We start from the raw sequence: 17419 nt of genomic DNA, 5'->3' as shown, positions 1-17419 counted from the left end.
GGGAGGTGTTGACCCGTTAGAGAAAATCTCCATTACAAGAGAGGAAGTGTTAGGTTTTTTAGGGAACATTAAAACTGACAAAGCCCCAGGGCCTGATGGCATCTATCCTCGACTGCTCAGGGAGACGAGAGATGAAATTGCTGGGCCTCTGACGGAAATCTTTGTCGCTTCTTTGGACACGGGTGAGGTCCCTGAGGATTGGAGGATAGCGAATGTGGTCCCGTTGTTTAAGAAGGGTAGCAGGGATAACCCAGGAAATTATAGGCCGGTGAGCTTGACGTCCGTGGTAGGGAAGTTGTTGGAGAGGATTCTTAGAGACAGGATGTATGTGCATTTAGAACGGAACAATCTCATTAGTGACAGACAGCATGGTTTTGTAAGAGGGAGGTCGTGCCTTACAAATTTGGTGGAGTTTTTTGAGGAAGTGACAAAAACGGTTGATGAAGGAAGGGCCGTGGATGTCGTCTATATGGATTTCAGTAAGGCATTTGACAAAGTCCCACATGGCAGGTTGGTTAAGAAGGTTAAGGCTCATGGGATACAAGGAGAAGTGGCTAGATGGGTGGAGAACTGGCTTGGCCATAGGAGACAGAGGGTAGTGGTCGAAGGGTCTTTTTCCGGCTGGAGGTCTGTGACCAGTGGTGTTCCGCAGGGCTCTGTACTGGGACCTCTGCTATTTGTGATATATATAAATGATTTAGAAGAAGGTGTAACTGGTGTAATCAGCAAGTTTGCGGATGACACGAAGGTGGCTGGAATTGCGGATAGCGAAGAGCATTGTCGGGCAATACAGCAGGATATAGATAGGCTGGAAAATTGGGCGGAGAGGAGGCAGATGGAGTTTAATCCGGATAAATGCGAAGTGATGCATTTTGGAAGAAATAATGTAGGGAGGAGTTATACAATAAATGGCAGAGTCATCAGGAGTATAGAAACACAGAGGGACCTAGGTGTGCAAGTCCACAAATCCTTGAAGGTGGCAACACAGGTGGAGAAGGTGGTGAAGAAGGCATATGGTATGCTTGCCTTTATAGGACGGGGTATAGAGTATAAAAGCTGGAGTCTGATGATGCAGCTGTATAGAACGCTGGTTAGGCCACATTTGGAGTACTGCGTCCAGTTCTGGTCGCCGCACTACCAGAAGGACGTGGAGGCATTGGAGAGAGTGCAGAGAAGGTTTACCAGGATGTTGCCTGGTATGGAGGGTCTTAGCTATGAGGAGAGATTGGGTAGACTGGGGTTGTTCTCCTTGGAAAGACGGAGAATGAGGGGAGATCTAATAGAGGTATACAAGATTATGAAGGGTATAGATAGGGTGAACAGTGGGAAGCTTTTTCCCAGGTCGGAGGTGACGATCACGAGGGATCACGGGCTCAAGCTGAGAGGGGCGAAGTATAACTCAGACATCAGAGGGACGTTTTTTACACAGAGGGTGGTGGGGGCCTGGAATGCGCTGCCAAGTAGGGTGGTGGAGGCAGGCACGCTGACATCGTTTAAGACTTACCTGGATAGTCACATGAGCAGCCTGGGAATGGAGGGATACAAACGATTGGTCTAGTTGGACCAAGGAGCGGCACAGGCTTGGAGGGCCGAAGGGCCTGTTTCCTGTGCTGTACTGTTCTTTGTTCTTTGCACTGAAGTTACTGTGAAAATCCTCTATCGCATTGCAATGTTAATGTAAGACGACTTGTGACACTGAGAAATTAACTTAAACATGTACTTGACCCTAACCCTGTACAGTGTTAGAGTCTGTACATCTGCTTCTTGAGTTTATGCAGCTGCTCATACAGGCGACAATATATGTAAACTGTTTGGGGAGGACAGCAAGGCTCCTGCAAAAGCAGCTGAAACGCAATCTAAAGATAATTCAACTACAACACTGGGTCATAATCTAATTACTTGATGTTCATTCTCTTAACCATGTTATAAGAATTATTGTTGTGTATCTGTAATTATTTTAAAATCCTGCTGCTGCATTGTCTGCCTCAATGATGTCTGAATGGCCTTTCGCATGAATGCAGCTAATTGGATTGTAGCGAGGTTAATTACGGAAGCTTCTTGCCGATGACCAAAGCATTCCCTCCTCGTTATTCATATCCAGCAGGGTAACTTATTATTAAACACAAAGATTATTACAAATTGTTGCAGAGATGTCATTCGAAATGTAAAACTAATTACGAGCTGACTGAACCTCCAACGCCATTGCTAAAGAATGCGTCCGTGCCTTTGTTACCGCTGGATTCAACAACTGTATTCTAATGCTGTCCTGGCTGCCCTTTCACCTTTCTTTTACCCTGTAGACCTGAACTTGTCCCAAAATACCACCAGTAACCACTCAATGGTGCTGTGTGCACCTTCCTAAGCTGCCCTTTCTCTTGTATCCTTTTTTTAAAGTTTATTCATTATTGTCACAAGTAGGCTTACATTAACACTGCAATGAAGTTACCGTGAAAATCCCCTAGTTGCCACACTCCAGCACCTGTTCGGGTACACAGAGGGAGAATTAGGCCAATGCACCTAACCAGCACGTCTTTCGGACTGTGGGAGGAAACCGGAGCACCCGGAGGAAACCCACGCAGACACAGGGGGGAACGTGCTGACTCCGCACAGACAGTGACCCAGGCCGGGAATCAAACCCGTGTCCCTGATGCTGTGAGGTAGCGGTGCTAACCACTGCGCCAGCTTGCCGCCCACAAAAGCAGATTTAAGTGGAAATCTAACCGAAATAGCTGTAAAGCAATTAATGTTTATAACCCACGGATGTTCAATGGTTTATCTAATTATTATAAATATTGTAAATAGATTTATATTGATGTGTGGAGGGTCACAATTAGCATTGAAGAATACATTTCCTGATTAGTAGCAGTGCACTTGCCTCAGATACATAATGATTGAATATAAAATTTCTTTAGCTATTATAGCTGTTGGGTCACATATGACAGTGTGATGTTGCGAAAAATGTGTTAAAGTGCAAGTGTTTTTCAGCAGGCTTACTTCATTGAAGACAGCAGGCTCATCATTTACAAACCCATAGGTGCTTTACAAAGAGGCTTCATCTTGGGGAATGACACATACATAAAGAAGGAAATAGATGGCAAACTGTATACTTAACCTCCTGTCGGTGGGCAGAAGTTCCACAGTGATCACATCAAGGGAGTTCCAGGCTGAAATAGTCAGACCATTGTACAAGCAGAGCATTCCGATCATCATGGCTTCACTGGTCCCAAACCATAGGAAAAAGCAGCTGATCCCAGACAGAACCATGGATCCACCTGCAGAGGTTCACAAGCCAACAGATAATTATGTCAAATAGGCAATAAAAAAATCCTGGAAACACACACTATCATCAGTATCTTAAGGAAGAAAAAGACCAGTTAAACTCTTGGATGGGTTCATCTTTACAGTAATCACAAGGTGATCTGCCCAAGTGACTAAGCTAAAAGACCTGCATTTATATGGAGCCTTTCACAACCTTAACCTTGTCAGAGGGCAGGAACACCATGACATGATTTTATGGCTGCCAAGTTGTTAAGTGGCTCAGGTCATAACCTCCGCCCCTATCTGGGAGGATGTCCCATCTCTGTGGGCTGCTGGGAATGGTGACCATTACTGGAACTGCAATTGGCAGCCCCATGAGGAGCAGCACAGAGGCCGGACCACAGAGCACTTTACAACCAGCAAAATACTTTCTGAACTGTGGTCACTTTTGTACTGTTGCAAACTTGGTGGGCAACCTGTGCACAGCAAACTCCCACAAACAGCAATGTGACACTTGACCAGATGATCTGCTTTTTAAAAAGTTTTTATTTATATTTGTTCATGGGACATGGGCATCACTGGCTGGGCCAACATTTATTGCCCATCCTTAATTGCCCATAGTGTGCTGCCTTCTTGAGCCGCTTCAGTCCCTGGGCGGAATTTTCCCATCCTGTCCTCCCCATGAATCATAGTGGGCAGGACAGGATCATACAAAGCTCCGTTGACCTTGGGAGGGATTTTCCAGCCTTGGGGTGAGCACGGCCGCAAAACCCCACCTCCTGGGTTGTTTTTACTGATGTTGGCTGAGGGTTAAATGTTGGATGGGATACTGGGAATAACTCCACTGCTCATCTTCAAAATAGCCCCTTGGGATCTTTTATGTACACCTGAGAGGGAATATGGGACATCGGTTTCACATCTCATCTGAAAGATGGTACCTTTGATAGTACCTCCCTCAGTACAGCTTTGCAATGTTAGACTGGATTTTGTGCTCATGTCTCTGGAATGGGATTTGAACCCACAACCTCTGACTCAGAGGAGGAAATGCTACCTACGAATGAGAGTAAAGAGAAACTGTGATTCCCCCTCAATATCTTACAGCTTAATAATATTTCACTTGCCCATTGGAGCATGCATCTACTTTACCTGATAAAGCAGTAGTGAATGCTACCAATGAGAATCTCTCTTACTGTCCGGTAAGGATACACGTGAGCAATGTGAGGCACCTTTTTCTGATGTTCCTACTCCCAGGTGAAGCTCTCCAGCTATGCTTCCTGAATCTTGGATTTAAGGCTCTAATTAACAGGAGAGATCCGTGAGAATCTGTGTTCTGAGTAGGTTCACCGAATGAAGATAATTGCGAGGCATATCGCCCACCGCAGCGCGGTTACTATCATCCCGTGTGTGGAAACAGCTTCAGAAATGTGCAGCAGGTACAAGCGATTGACACAAATGTGCAGGTGGAGGAGTGCGGGGCAACAAGGGTGGCAGGTGGGACTTTGAGTAGGGGACAGGATCTGTGTTCTCAGTGACATTTCCTCCCATCCACTTGGCAAAAGATGGCAATATCGACAGATGGCACAATTTTCTACTGAGAGAAAGGATCCAGAAGTGACCTCCTCTCCCTTCAATGCAGTCCCCAGAACGTAACCTTTGTCTGCCTCGGTCTTTGCCAAAGGCGACAAAAACACTACCTTCCTTCATTCTGGCCGTTCCTGTGCTTCATGAATATGAGGGGAGGCAGCGGCATATTGTTGCTGGACTAGTAACCCTGAGACCCAGGATAATGCTCTGGGGATCCGGCTTCGAATACCACCGTGGCTGATGGTGAAATTAATAGGCTAATGATCACCATGAAACCATTGTCAATTGTTGTAAAAATCCAGATGGTTCACTAATGTCCTTTAGGGAAGGAAATCTGCCATCCTTACCCGACCTGGCCTACAACTGACTCCAGATCCACATCAACGTGGTTGACTCCTAAATGCCCCCAGGGATGGGTAATAAATACTGGCCCAGCCAGTGACGCCCATATCCCGTGAACAAATATATATTTTTAAAAATCCCTTGCCACTTCTGTTTGCACTGCAGTTGTCATCAGGATTTTCTGGCCTTCCAGTGGGGAACACCATCTTGGCAGTGTGGAATCCTGACAGGAGTCTGTCCTCCATCCTTCATGGCCCCTTCCTCAATGAAGGGTTTTGCAGTCAGCACAGAGTCGGAAGTGGAGGGAGTGCTCATTGACACTTCTACCCAACAGGAAAATCCAATAGTGCATCCCCAAAGCAGAGAGGCATATTATTTCCAGGCAGAAACACTACCCAACCCTTAGGCAAAGATAATAAGTGTGAAATATTTACTGTGGTCTGATGCTCCATTGGATTTCTCCCTTGAATGCAAGATGGCTATTGGTTTCAGTTACAGGCAAAAGTGAGAACAGTAGGGCAGTTGGAGAAGCTGCTTAAGTGAATTATTTCAAGGATCAATAATAAAGTGATCGGAGAAAATGAGAAGAGCAGAAGAAGCAGGTGTGGGACATTGTGAGGAGATCAAATATGAAAAGACCACACAGATGTTGCGGAAGGATATAATCATGAGCTTAATGATGGAGACAGTTCTCGGAAGGAACAGCTCGAAAATGGCTTGGATGTGTTCTCAAAATAAATCTGTTAATCACACTCATTATGACTGTAAAGATTTTTTTTTAAGCATAAATAAGATTCTATTAACTGGTGTCTTTTGGGATTCCAAATAAGACAAAAATATCAAGAATCCAATTTAAATCGAGTTAAGATACAGATCAACCATGATAACTGACTGGCTGAGCAGGCTCAAGGGGGCCGAGTGGCCTCCTCCTGTTCCTATGTTCCTAACCAAACAGAAAGAACCAACAGTAAATGGATGAGGATAATCTCTGATACCAAGTGGATTTCTGTTCTAATTATATGAATGCACTTGTTCCATTTTTAATTAAAAGTTGAGACAGTAGCTTCCAGTTGGAAGATCATATGGGGATTTGGACCTGTGTTCAAAACGCTCCATTTCCACCATTAATCGAGAGGGTTGTTGAGTATTATTAAGGATTTCTACACTTCCACGTGTGAGTTTATATAATGTACTAGTGAGAAAGAAAGCGGTGATGGACATAAATAAAAAAGCGAAATTATTGTTTTCAATGCAGTACCGTGAAAGTTATATTTTCTTTTTCTCCAGAAAATAGAAAACACTTCAAGGGTGTTATTTCATGGAGTAATTAAGTCAGCATTAACTTTGATCACTATGCTTCAAATTGGCTGGATTCATTACTTTCACACTTTAAAAATTTTATTCATTAGTCACCAAGTAGGCTTACATTAACACTGCAATGAAGTTACTGTGAAAATCCCCTAGTCGTCACACTCCGGCGCCTGTTAGGGTACACTGAGGGAGAATTTAGCACGGCCAATGCACCTAACCAGCACATCTTTTGGACTGTGGGAGGAAACCGGAGCACCCGAGGAAACCCACGCAGACATGGGGAGAACGTGCACACTCCGCACAAGACAGTCACCCAAGCCGGGAATCGAATGTGGGCCCCTGGCACTGGGAGGCAGCAGTGCTAACCCACTGTGCTACTGTGCCACTTTTGTTTAACTGCAAACAGTTCAAGGGGGTAAATTTTATTCAAAGTGGTGCTCCATAGACTATGTGGATTCCCCAGTATCATGGGTTACTACCTGCACATGGGTTTCTCCATTGCTATGATGAATAAGTTTGAAATGGCGCTGGACAAGCAAAGGTTCCCACGTCTACACCCCTGCCCCCATAGGTCAGATCTCCATTGTGGGTTTAATATGTTGCCCATCAGAAAAGAATGGTATTGGAATATAAGACCATGGAGTTCAGCCTGCTCCCCATACAGTTCTGTCCATTCATTTTGCATTGCAAAAACAATGGCAATGGTCAAGAAGTGACTGACAAAAGGCCATTGTATTTTCTGTCCTATACATAATTGCCACCACAGGTAAATCCCCAGCAATGCAAGGGAATATAGAGCAAGGATCTGGCACATACAGGGTTAATGCGGGACTGAGTACAGCACCACCCACACAGTGTTGGACAAAGCAAGCCTGGAGACAGCTCCTAGCTTGAACCCTTTGCTGTATATGTGTACATGGTTCTAGAAGTTAATAAATACATACAGTTAACCTACTTAAGACTATGTAAACTTCAGTAAGACCTACAAAATGGTATCCAACACCCTACAGAGTGGTGGCAAAGGTGTAATAGGTGCAAATACATGGAGTAAATGAGATTAACTTGAAATATATATTACATTTCCAAGGCGATATATGGAGAGATGAAAATTAAGGACCTAGAATGGCAAGAGAAAGTGTAAGTTCTCACAAAAGAGTATGAGGGATCTCAAAAACAATTAGCAGACGTACACTACAGATTGCAAGCTTGATCAATAGTACAGAGGAATTATACTCTGCCAAGGAAAAACTGATCAGTGGAGAGAATCAGCTTTCACATATAAAAAATGCATTTGATAAGAAATAGAATGAGAACTAATGAGAACATTGAAATTTCATTCACAGGAAGCAGAACATTGAAAGAAGACTTGAAATGCTTAAATGATGAGCTTGTGGAAGCAACGTCAAGAGAAGTGGATCTTCAAATAAAATTTGATGAACTTCAAGCATCAGAAGTCCCTAGCAAATGGCAGGAACAGGAGAAGAACTTGCCGATGACTCAGAACATTTGCTTGAAAGCAGAATGAATAAAACTGAGGTCTCCTCTCCATTCCTGCAGTTGCTGCAGCCTCAAGGTTCTAAGCACGCATGAGCCCTTGTAACCCATGCTGTGGTCCCTTCAGTTAGAAAACCATCCTTTGACAGAATGAGTGCATCAACCCTAATTGATCAGGGAATCGGGAGACAGGATGACAATTGGTTTGCTCTCGTAATGGGTGATAGTCGAGTGTGCAATGCAGTGAGTCAGGTTCCAGCCCTACCATGATCCCACCATTCCAACTCGGACCAAGGTGAGAAGATTTTCCCCAGGTCCTGGGAAAAATCGAATACAATGGGCCTCATAATTAATAACTAAATGAGGACTTTGGCCTGCTTGAGTCTGGCTCATCTGACACTGCCCTTGGGAACCAAGATGAACAGCAAAGTGGTCAGAATTCCAACCAAGTAGCAACTCTCACCAATTTTCTCTTCCTGGCATATACCAATAGAGCAGGTAGCTGGAAATGGAATATCCAGAGAATAAGTGCTGAAGGATAGGGAGCATCATAAACAAGCCTAATTCTGTCTGAACCGGATATCCCACAGGGCTTCCAAGGATGTCACTGGAAAGGAATAGTAACAGGAATCCTGGCTATTTTTGCACCTTCCACAGATCCACGATGCCAACATAATTTGTAATGGCCTCATCCATTTGTAATGGATGAAACAGAGATCAAACCTATTATCTACCTAACCTGCCCAAGGCCAGGTTAACAATGGTAGCCTGTGGCCATACACCAAAGATTTAGCATGAAACATGAAATGGTTTGAATCAAATCAGGGTTACCTCCTCTCCTAGTTAAATGTTACTGTTACATAAGGTACAATGGATCTGACGCACTAGTCAGATATTTATGGAAATATTTTAAAAATAAGTGGTAAATTGTACCTAACATTGTCAAGCGCCCAATCCTGTCCATGAGGAGTGCAGATACAATGTTGCCTGGCAACACTGCTAGTGTTCCTAGGAAGTTGACAAAATAGATCCAGTAGGCACTGTAGTCCTCATCAAAGTTAATCTGGCAGCCTTTCTTATTGTGAAGGAATGTCGTATTGAAGAACTGGCAATCAATGAATTTAGACTCTGCAAGATCTGAGGGAAAAATCAAGAAACATATATTTATAGCTGGAACTGATTCAAAAGTAAAATGGTTAATTAAATAGCTGAATGGTTGGTATTTCCTCCTTATTATTCCTCTTTACGATTATGTTTAAACCACTGCCAAGATAAACTGAAGAGTGCAGGCATGGCAAGTGAGATTGGAAAACTATGCAGCTAATTATGCAAAAGACTTCCTCTCCAACCTCTGCAGGCAACCTACAAACTTATGTTTTATGAGACATTCTGTTCACTTTCGATGAATAGCATGGCTCCGGTCTCCTTGGTTGGAGTTATCATTGGGATGAATGCAATCATATGGCAGTCCCCTGTCAGCTATTTGAAGGAAGATGGTTAAAATAAGCAGTTAGCGTCTTTGTTAAAATAGCTTGGAAAATAATTTCCTTACTAATATTATACTAAGGGGTTAGTTTTAAGCTTAGAAGAGAGAAACCTCCCCTCACCTCATACCTACACATTTGACTCCCATGTACGTTCATGTCATGCTCTCAGAATTCAGGATGGACAGTAAGTGCTGGCCTAGACAGCGACGCCTACATCCCATGAAAGAATAAAAAATAGGCATGAATTTGTGATTTTCTTTTGCTCAGGTGCGGCTGAATCTACCAATATGTAGAAGACTGGACCTGGTCAGACTCAATCTCAGTTAACTAGCAGTAAAACATAACTGTTCCAAAATTCCTCAGAGTTTCTGCATTATCTTGCTGTACGTCTGGTTTCAAAGGTTTGTGGAAATTTCAGGTTGCTTTGCAAGGGATTGAACGTCTGACCACCCCTTACAGGAGAACGGGAGGCCATGGGCAAGTGTGAATCTCCAAGAGCCCAATGTTGTAGTGGCGGCTGTTGAGCTAAGTGAGTGGAGGCATTCCAGTCTCAACAAGGGCTGTGTGAACCTTGGCATTGGGCACTGAAGTCAGACCCCAAAAAAGGAGAGAACCTTTCACATATCAGCACCTTTGCTGAGGGAGTTCATAGGGTCACAGTTGGTGTTGGGCACCGACGATTTCACTTAAGTGATGCTTACACCCAGTGTAGTATGCTCCCCATTGTAAACTCTGGTGGGTTCAGTGCTGGTGGGCATGATGTGAGTGCAACTAGTGCGATCACAACCTGAGGAAACTTGGGACCAACGATTGAAAAATGTTTCAAAAGCTTATCTGAACAAGAAATGAATTTACTGTTAGGAAGTTAGACATCTGGAACTAACAGTTCATCATGAAAGTCCTGATTTATACACTTACCTGTATTATAGAAAATAGTTTCATTAAATGTACAGTTCCTAAAATAAGTAGTCAATGATGTAACGTCTTCAAAATAGCAATTCTTAAAGAGGGAGTCTTCAAAGGTTACTGCTTTAAACTTCATGATTGTAAACCTATTAAAAAAGAAAATACATTTTCGTATTTATTATTTTTGCTGATTAATTTTTACCCCTCATCTTCTAAGGATCTCTTTTCTCCATACACCAGACAATGTGAATCTCCCTTCAGATACCTATGTCCTATGTGTGCCCCCCTCTTTCTAAGAAATAGGCCTTTTTTAAGCTTGCACTAACAGTAATTACCAGTCTATAATTAAGAAAAGATTTTAAATATGTTGGGACATCTTGTTGAAGTTGTACAAGACATTGGTAAGGCCACACTTGGAATACTGTGTACAGTTCTGGTCACCCTATTATAGAAAGGATATTATTAAACTAGAAAGAGTGTAGAAAAGATTTATTATGATGCTACCGGCACTTGATGGTTTGAATTATAAGGAGAGGCTGGATAGACTGGGACTTTTTTCTCTGGAGCGTGGAAGGCTGAGGGGTGACCTTATAGAGGTCTATAAAATAATGAGAGGCATAGATCAGCTAGATAGTCAATATCTTTTCCCAGAGGTAGGGGAGTCTAAAACTAGAGGGCATAGGTTTAAGGTGAGAGGGGAGAGATACAAAAGTGTCCAGAGGGGCCATTTTTTCACGCAGGGGGTGGTGAGTGTCTGGAACAAGTTGCTAGAGGTAGTAGTAGAGGTGGGTACAATTTTGTCTTTTAAAAAGCGTTGAGACATTTACATGGGGGAGATGCGTACAGAGGGATATGGGCCAAATGCGAGCAATTGGGATTAGCTTAGGGGTTTAAAAAAAAGGGTGGCATGGACAAGTTGGGCCGAAGGGCCTGTTTCCATGCTGTAAACCTCTATGACTCTATGTATTAAATATATGTAATAAATATAAGCAAAAATGTTTCATTATCAATGACCTTCCCTCCATCATTAGGTCAGAAGTGGGGATGTTTGTGAATGATTGCACAATGTTTAGTACCATTCGTAATTCATCAGCTACTGAAACAGTCCGTGTCCATATGAAGCAAGACCTGGACAATATTCAGGATTAGGCTAATAAATCGCAAGTAACATTTGTGATTCAGAAGTGTTTGGTAATAACCACCTCCATTCAGAAAGAATCTAACCATCTCTCCTTGACATTCAAAGCCATTACCATTGTTGAATCCCCCACTATCAACAACCTGGGGGGGGTTACCAATGACCAGAAACTGAACTGGACTAACCATATAAATACTGTGGCTACAAGAGCAGATCAGTAGCTGGAAATTCTGCAGAGAGTAACTCACCTCCTGACTCCCTAAAGCCTGTCCACCATCTACGAAGCACGAATCAGGAGTGTAATGGAATACTCTCCTCCTGCCAGGATGGGTGCAGCTCCAACAATACTCAAGAGACTCAGCAGCACCATCCAGGACAAAGTAGCCTACTTGACTGGCAGCACATTCACCACCTTCAACATTCAATCCCTCCACCATCAACCCACAGTGCACTGCAGCAAACCACAAATACTCTTTTGACACCACCTTCCAAATCCACGATCTCTACCATCTAGAAAGACAAGATGCATGTGAATAGTACCACCTGCAAGTTCCCCTCCAAGACACACACCATCCTGACTTGGAACTATATTGCCATTCCTTCACTGTCACTGGGTCACAATTCTGGAACTCCCTTCCCAACAGTCCTGTGTTCCTACAACACATGGACCACAGCGGTTGAAGAAGGCAGTCCACCCCCATCTTCTCGATGGCAATTAGGATTGGGCAGTAAATGTTGGCCTAGCCAGCGATGCCCACATTACGTGAAAGGGGCTGCATGGTGGCAGGGGCGGCACAGTGGCTAGCACTGCTGTCTCACAGCGCCAGGAACCCCGGTTCATAGAACATAGAACATAGAACATTACAGCGCAGAACAGGCCCTTCGGCCCACGATGTTGCACCGACCAGTTAAAAAAAAACTGTGACCCTCCAACCTAAACCAATTTCTTTTCGTCCATGAACCTATCTACGGATCTCTTAAACGCCCCCAAACTAGGCGCATTTACAACTGATGCTGGCAGGGCATTCCAATCCCTCACCACCCTCTGGGTAAAGAACCTACCCCTGACATCGGTTCTATAACTACCCCCCCTCAATTTAAAGCCATGCCCCCTCGTGCTGGATTTCTCCATCAGAGGAAAAAGGCTATCACTATCCACCCTATCTAAACCTCTAATCATCTTATATGTTTCAATAAGATCCCCTCTTAGCCGCCGCCTTTCCAGCGAAAACAATCCCAAATCCCTCAGCCTCTCCTCATAGGATTTCCCCTCCATACCAGGCAACATCCTGGTAAACCTCCTCTGCACCCTCTCCAAAGCCTCCACATCCTTCCTGTAATGTGGGGACCAGAACTGCACACAGTACTCCAAGTGCGGCCGCACCAGAGTTGTGTACAGTTGCAACATAACGCTACGACTCCTAAATTCAATCCCCCTACCAATAAACGCCAAGACACCATATGCCTTCTTAACAACCTTATCTACTTGATTCCCAACTTTCAGGGATCTATGCACACATACACCTAGATCCCTCTGCTCCTCCACACTATTCAAAGTCCTCCCGTTAGCCCTATACTCAACACATCTGTTATTCCTACCAAAGTGAATTACCTCACACTTCTCCGCATTAAACTCCATCCGCCACCTCTCGGCCCAACTTTGCAACCTGTCTAAGTCTTCCTGCAAACTACGACACCCTTCCTCACTGTCTACCACACCACCGACTTTGGTGTCATCAGCAAATTTGCTAATCCACCCAACTATACCCTCATCCAGATCATTAATAAATATTACAAACAGCAGTGGCCCCAAAACAGATCCCTGAGGTACACCACTTGTAACCGCACTCCATGATGAATATTTACTATCAACCACCACCCTCTGTTTCCTATCCGCTAGCCAATTCCTGATCCAATTTCCTAGATCACCCCCAATCCCATACATCTGCATTTTCTGTAGAAGCCTACCATGGTGAACCTTATCAAACGCCTTACTAAAATCCATATATACCACGTCCACTGCCTTGCCCCCATCCACCTCCTTGGTCACTTTCTCAAAAAACTCAATAAGGTTAGTAAGGCACGACCTACCTGCCACAAAACCATGCTGACTATCACCTATCAATTCATTACTCTCCAAATAACTATAAATCCTATCCCTTATAATTTTTTCCAACATCTTGCCGACAACAGAAGTGAGACTCACCGGTCTATAATTCCCGGGGAAGTCTCTGTTCCCCTTCTTAAACAATGGGACAACATTCGCTAACCTCCAATCTTCTGGTACTATACCAGAGGCCAACGACGACCTGAAGATCAGAGCCAGAGGCTCTGCAATCACTTCTCTTGCCTCCCAGAGAATCCTTGGATAAATCCCATCCGGACCAGGGGATTTATCTATTTTCAGACCCTCCAGAATATCCTGCACATCCTCCTTATCAACTGTAATACTGTCTATTCTACTCCCCTGCAACCCAGTGTCCTCCTCAGCTATATTCATGTCCCCTTGCGTGAACACCGAAGAGAAATATTGGTTCAATGCTTCACCAATCTCCTCCGGTTCCACACATAACTTCCCTCTGCCATCTATAACTGGCCCTAAACTTGCCCTAACCAACCTTCTGTTCTTGACATACCTATAGAACGCCTTAGGATTCTCTTTAACCCTATCCGCCAAAGTCTTCTCATGTCCCCTTTTAGCCCTTCTAAGCTCGCTCTTCAACTCCCTCTTAGCCAATCTAAAGCTTTCTAGTGCACTACCCGAGTGCTCACGTCTCATCCGAACATAAGCCTCCTTTTTCTTTTTAACCAACAAAGAAACTTTTTTGGTGCACCACGGTTCCCTAGCCCTACCAATTCCTCCTTGCCTGACAGGGACATACCTATCACAGACTCGCAGTAGCTGCTCCTTGAAAAAACTCCACATGTCGGACGTTCCCAGTCCCTGTAATCTCCTAGTCCAACCTATGTTTCCTAATTCTCTCCTAATAGCCTCATAATTACCCTTCCCCCAGCTAAAACCACTGGCCCGAGGTTCATGCCTATCCCTTTCCATCACTAAGGTGAACGTAACCGAATTGTGGTCACTATCACCAAAATGCACACCAACTTCCAAGTCTAGCACCTGGTCTGGCTCATTTCCCAGCACCAGATCCAATATAGCCTCACCTCTAGTTGGCCTGTCTACATACTGAGTCAAAAAACCTTCCTGCACGCTTTGAACAAAAACTGACCCCTCTAACGAGCTAGAGCTATAACAATTCCAGTCAATATTAGTCAAGTTAAAATCCCCCATAACAATTGCCCTATTACTTTCACTCCTAAGCAGGATTGACTCCGCAATCCTTTCCTCAACCTCTCTAGAACTTTTAGGAGGTCTATAAAAGACTCCCAACAGGGTGACCTCTCCTCTCCTATTTCTAATCTCCGCCCATACTACCTCAACAGATAAGTCCTCATCAAACCTCCTCTCTGACACTGTGATACAATCTCTGACCAATAATGCTACCCCTCCCCCTCTTCTACCTCCTTCCCTACTTCGACTAAAACATTTGAACCCCGGGACCTGCAGCATCCATTCCTGCCCCTGCTCTATCCATGTCTCTGAAATAGCCACAACATCGAAGTCCCAGGTACTGATCCACGCTGCAAGTTCACCCACTTTATTGCGAATACTCCTGGCATTGAAGTATACACATTTCAAACCCTGCTCCACCCCACCTCTGCAATGCCGTGCATTGCAGTCCCCATCCATGCATCCCTCACTTTCAGCCCCACTACTCAGGATCCCTCCCCCCCCCCGAATCAGTTTAAACCTCCCTGCATGGCCTTAGCAAATTTACCCCCCAGGATATTGGTCCCCTTCTGATTAAGGTGTAGACCATCCTTCTCATAGAGGTCACACCTTCCCCAGTACGAGCCCCAATTGCTTAAGTACCTGAACCCCTCCCTCCTGCACCATCCCCTCAGCCATGAATTCAAACCTTCCCTCTCCCTATTCCTCTCTAAACTATCCCGTGGTACAGGCAAGAGTCCAGAGATAACCACTCTGTCAGTCTTGGCCTTTAGTTTCCACCCCAACTCCATAAATCCCTGCCTAATATCCCCTTCCCCTATCCTCCCTATGTCGTGTGTCCCCACATGTACAATAACTTGTGGTTTATCTCCCTCCCCCCTAAGAGTCCTGAATACCCTGTCAGACACATCCCGGACCCCAGCCCCTGGTAGGCAACACACCAACCCTGAGTCCCTACCTTTAGTTCCGACCCTCCTATCTGTCCCCTTAATTGTGGAGTCCCCAATCACAAGGCCCAGTCTTTTACAGCCCCTAACCACCTGAGCTTTCTCACTCGGCTCACCCCCAGAGATCTGCTCTCTATGCTCAGTTGATTCCTCCTCAACTGTAGCCTCCAGCACCGAAAACCTATTATGGAGGGGAACCGCCCCAGGGGATTGTCTTCCCGATTGCTTCTTACCCCTCCTCCTGGCATTGACCCAAGCCTCATTTCTAGGAGTTACTATTTCTCTATAACTCCTATCAACTTCCACCTCCGCCTCCCGAATTATGCGGAGTTCCTCTAACTCCCCCTCCATCTCCTTTACACGCTCCTCCAGAAGCTGCAATCTAATGCACTTCTTACAACTAAAATCTCCTGAAACACTACTGGATTTCCTCACCACATACATCCCACAGGAGATGCAGCATACTGCCTGAACTGCCATCCCTGAAGCCATTACCAGCAAGAAAAAAAGAAAACAAAAAACTTCCCCACACTTATAATTAGGTTAGAGGAGGATGGAAGGGTGGGATCCTCTACCAGTGTAGAGGATCGGGTATCTCCTCTGCACCAATTTATAGGGCTAGGGGCCCGAGAGAAAAAAAAAAACTACAGCTACCGGCAGGCTTCGCGATGCGGCCTTCCGGTTTCCGTTAATTACAAAAAACCTCCCGAAAATTAGACAAAAAAAAAACCCAGAATTTACTCACAGTCCGCGCTCTCTCTCTCACCGCTCACAGTCTCCACCCCGCAGGTCCGCTCCCAGAGGAACACTGAGGCCGATACCCCGAGGCGAGTACTTAGAAGGTAAGTGAGAGAAAAAAAAAAACTACAGCTACCGGCAGGCTTCGCGATGCGGCCTTCCGGTTTCCGTTAATTACAAAAAACCTCCCGAAAATTAGACAAAAAAAACCCCAGAATTTACTCACAGTCCGCGCTCTCTCTCTCACCGCTCACAGTCTCCACCCCGCAGGTCCGCTCCCAGAGGAACAATTCCCAGATTGGGTCACTGTCTGTGTGTGAAGTTTGCACGTTCTCCCTATGTCTGCGTGGGTTTCCTCCGGGTGCTCTGGTTTCCTCCCACAGTCTGAAAGGCGTGCTGGTTAGGTGCATTGGTCATGGTTAAATTCTCCCTCAGTGTACCTGAACAGGCGCCGGAGTGTGGCGACTAGGGGATTTTCACAGTAACTTTATTGCAGTGTTGATGTAAGCCTTACTTGTGACACTAATAAATAAACTTAAAAAAAACCTTTATCATTTAAAAAAATGCTACCTCTCCTCAGTTTGGAAAAATCTTGGTTAGTGCGTAGAAGCTAACTAACCCCCCTGAACCTGAATGTTGACACAAAGAGCTTACATTCGCAACCATTTCCCTGGAATGCTTTTTACTTTTTGATTGCATTAAGATGAATGACTTCAGCGTTCCTAACCTGTCCCTGATGTATTCTCCATTTGTGTGGATCTGGTTTTCCAGAGTGAAGTTGAACACAAAATCCTCAACTTTTTCGCCATAAAACCTTTTCACCCGGGATGCATATTCATCAGCTTGAAGGTGTTTGATGACATCGGGGAACCAGACAGAGAGACCATAGTAACTGAGAAAAAAATAACAGAACGGGCTG

The 17419-nt window shown here is 44.7% G+C and overlaps 1 protein-coding gene across 4 annotated transcripts in view; it reads right to left on the bottom strand.

The window, feature by feature from the left end:
• sv2ca (synaptic vesicle glycoprotein 2Ca) overlaps positions 1–17419 on the bottom strand; it is a 148361-nt gene that overhangs the window by 6966 nt on the left and 123976 nt on the right. For 3 of the 4 annotated variants that reach the window (XM_078215436.1, XM_078215437.1, XM_078215438.1), the window contains exons 8-11: positions 17228–17392; positions 10395–10528; positions 8923–9126; positions 3113–3272 (exon numbers count right to left, since the gene is read on the bottom strand). In XM_078215436.1, coding sequence (XP_078071562.1) covers positions 3113–3272; positions 8923–9126; positions 10395–10528; positions 17228–17392 — 663 coding nt within the window. The remainder of the gene's footprint in view (positions 1–3112; positions 3273–8922; positions 9127–10394; positions 10529–17227; positions 17393–17419) is intronic. The other variant, XM_078215439.1, reaches the window with a different exon arrangement.

Source organism: Mustelus asterias, chromosome 6 (assembly GCF_964213995.1).
Source record: "Mustelus asterias chromosome 6, sMusAst1.hap1.1, whole genome shotgun sequence".
NCBI lineage: Eukaryota > Metazoa > Chordata > Chondrichthyes > Carcharhiniformes > Triakidae > Mustelus > Mustelus asterias.
This window is presented reverse-complemented; position numbering and strand designations above follow the sequence as displayed.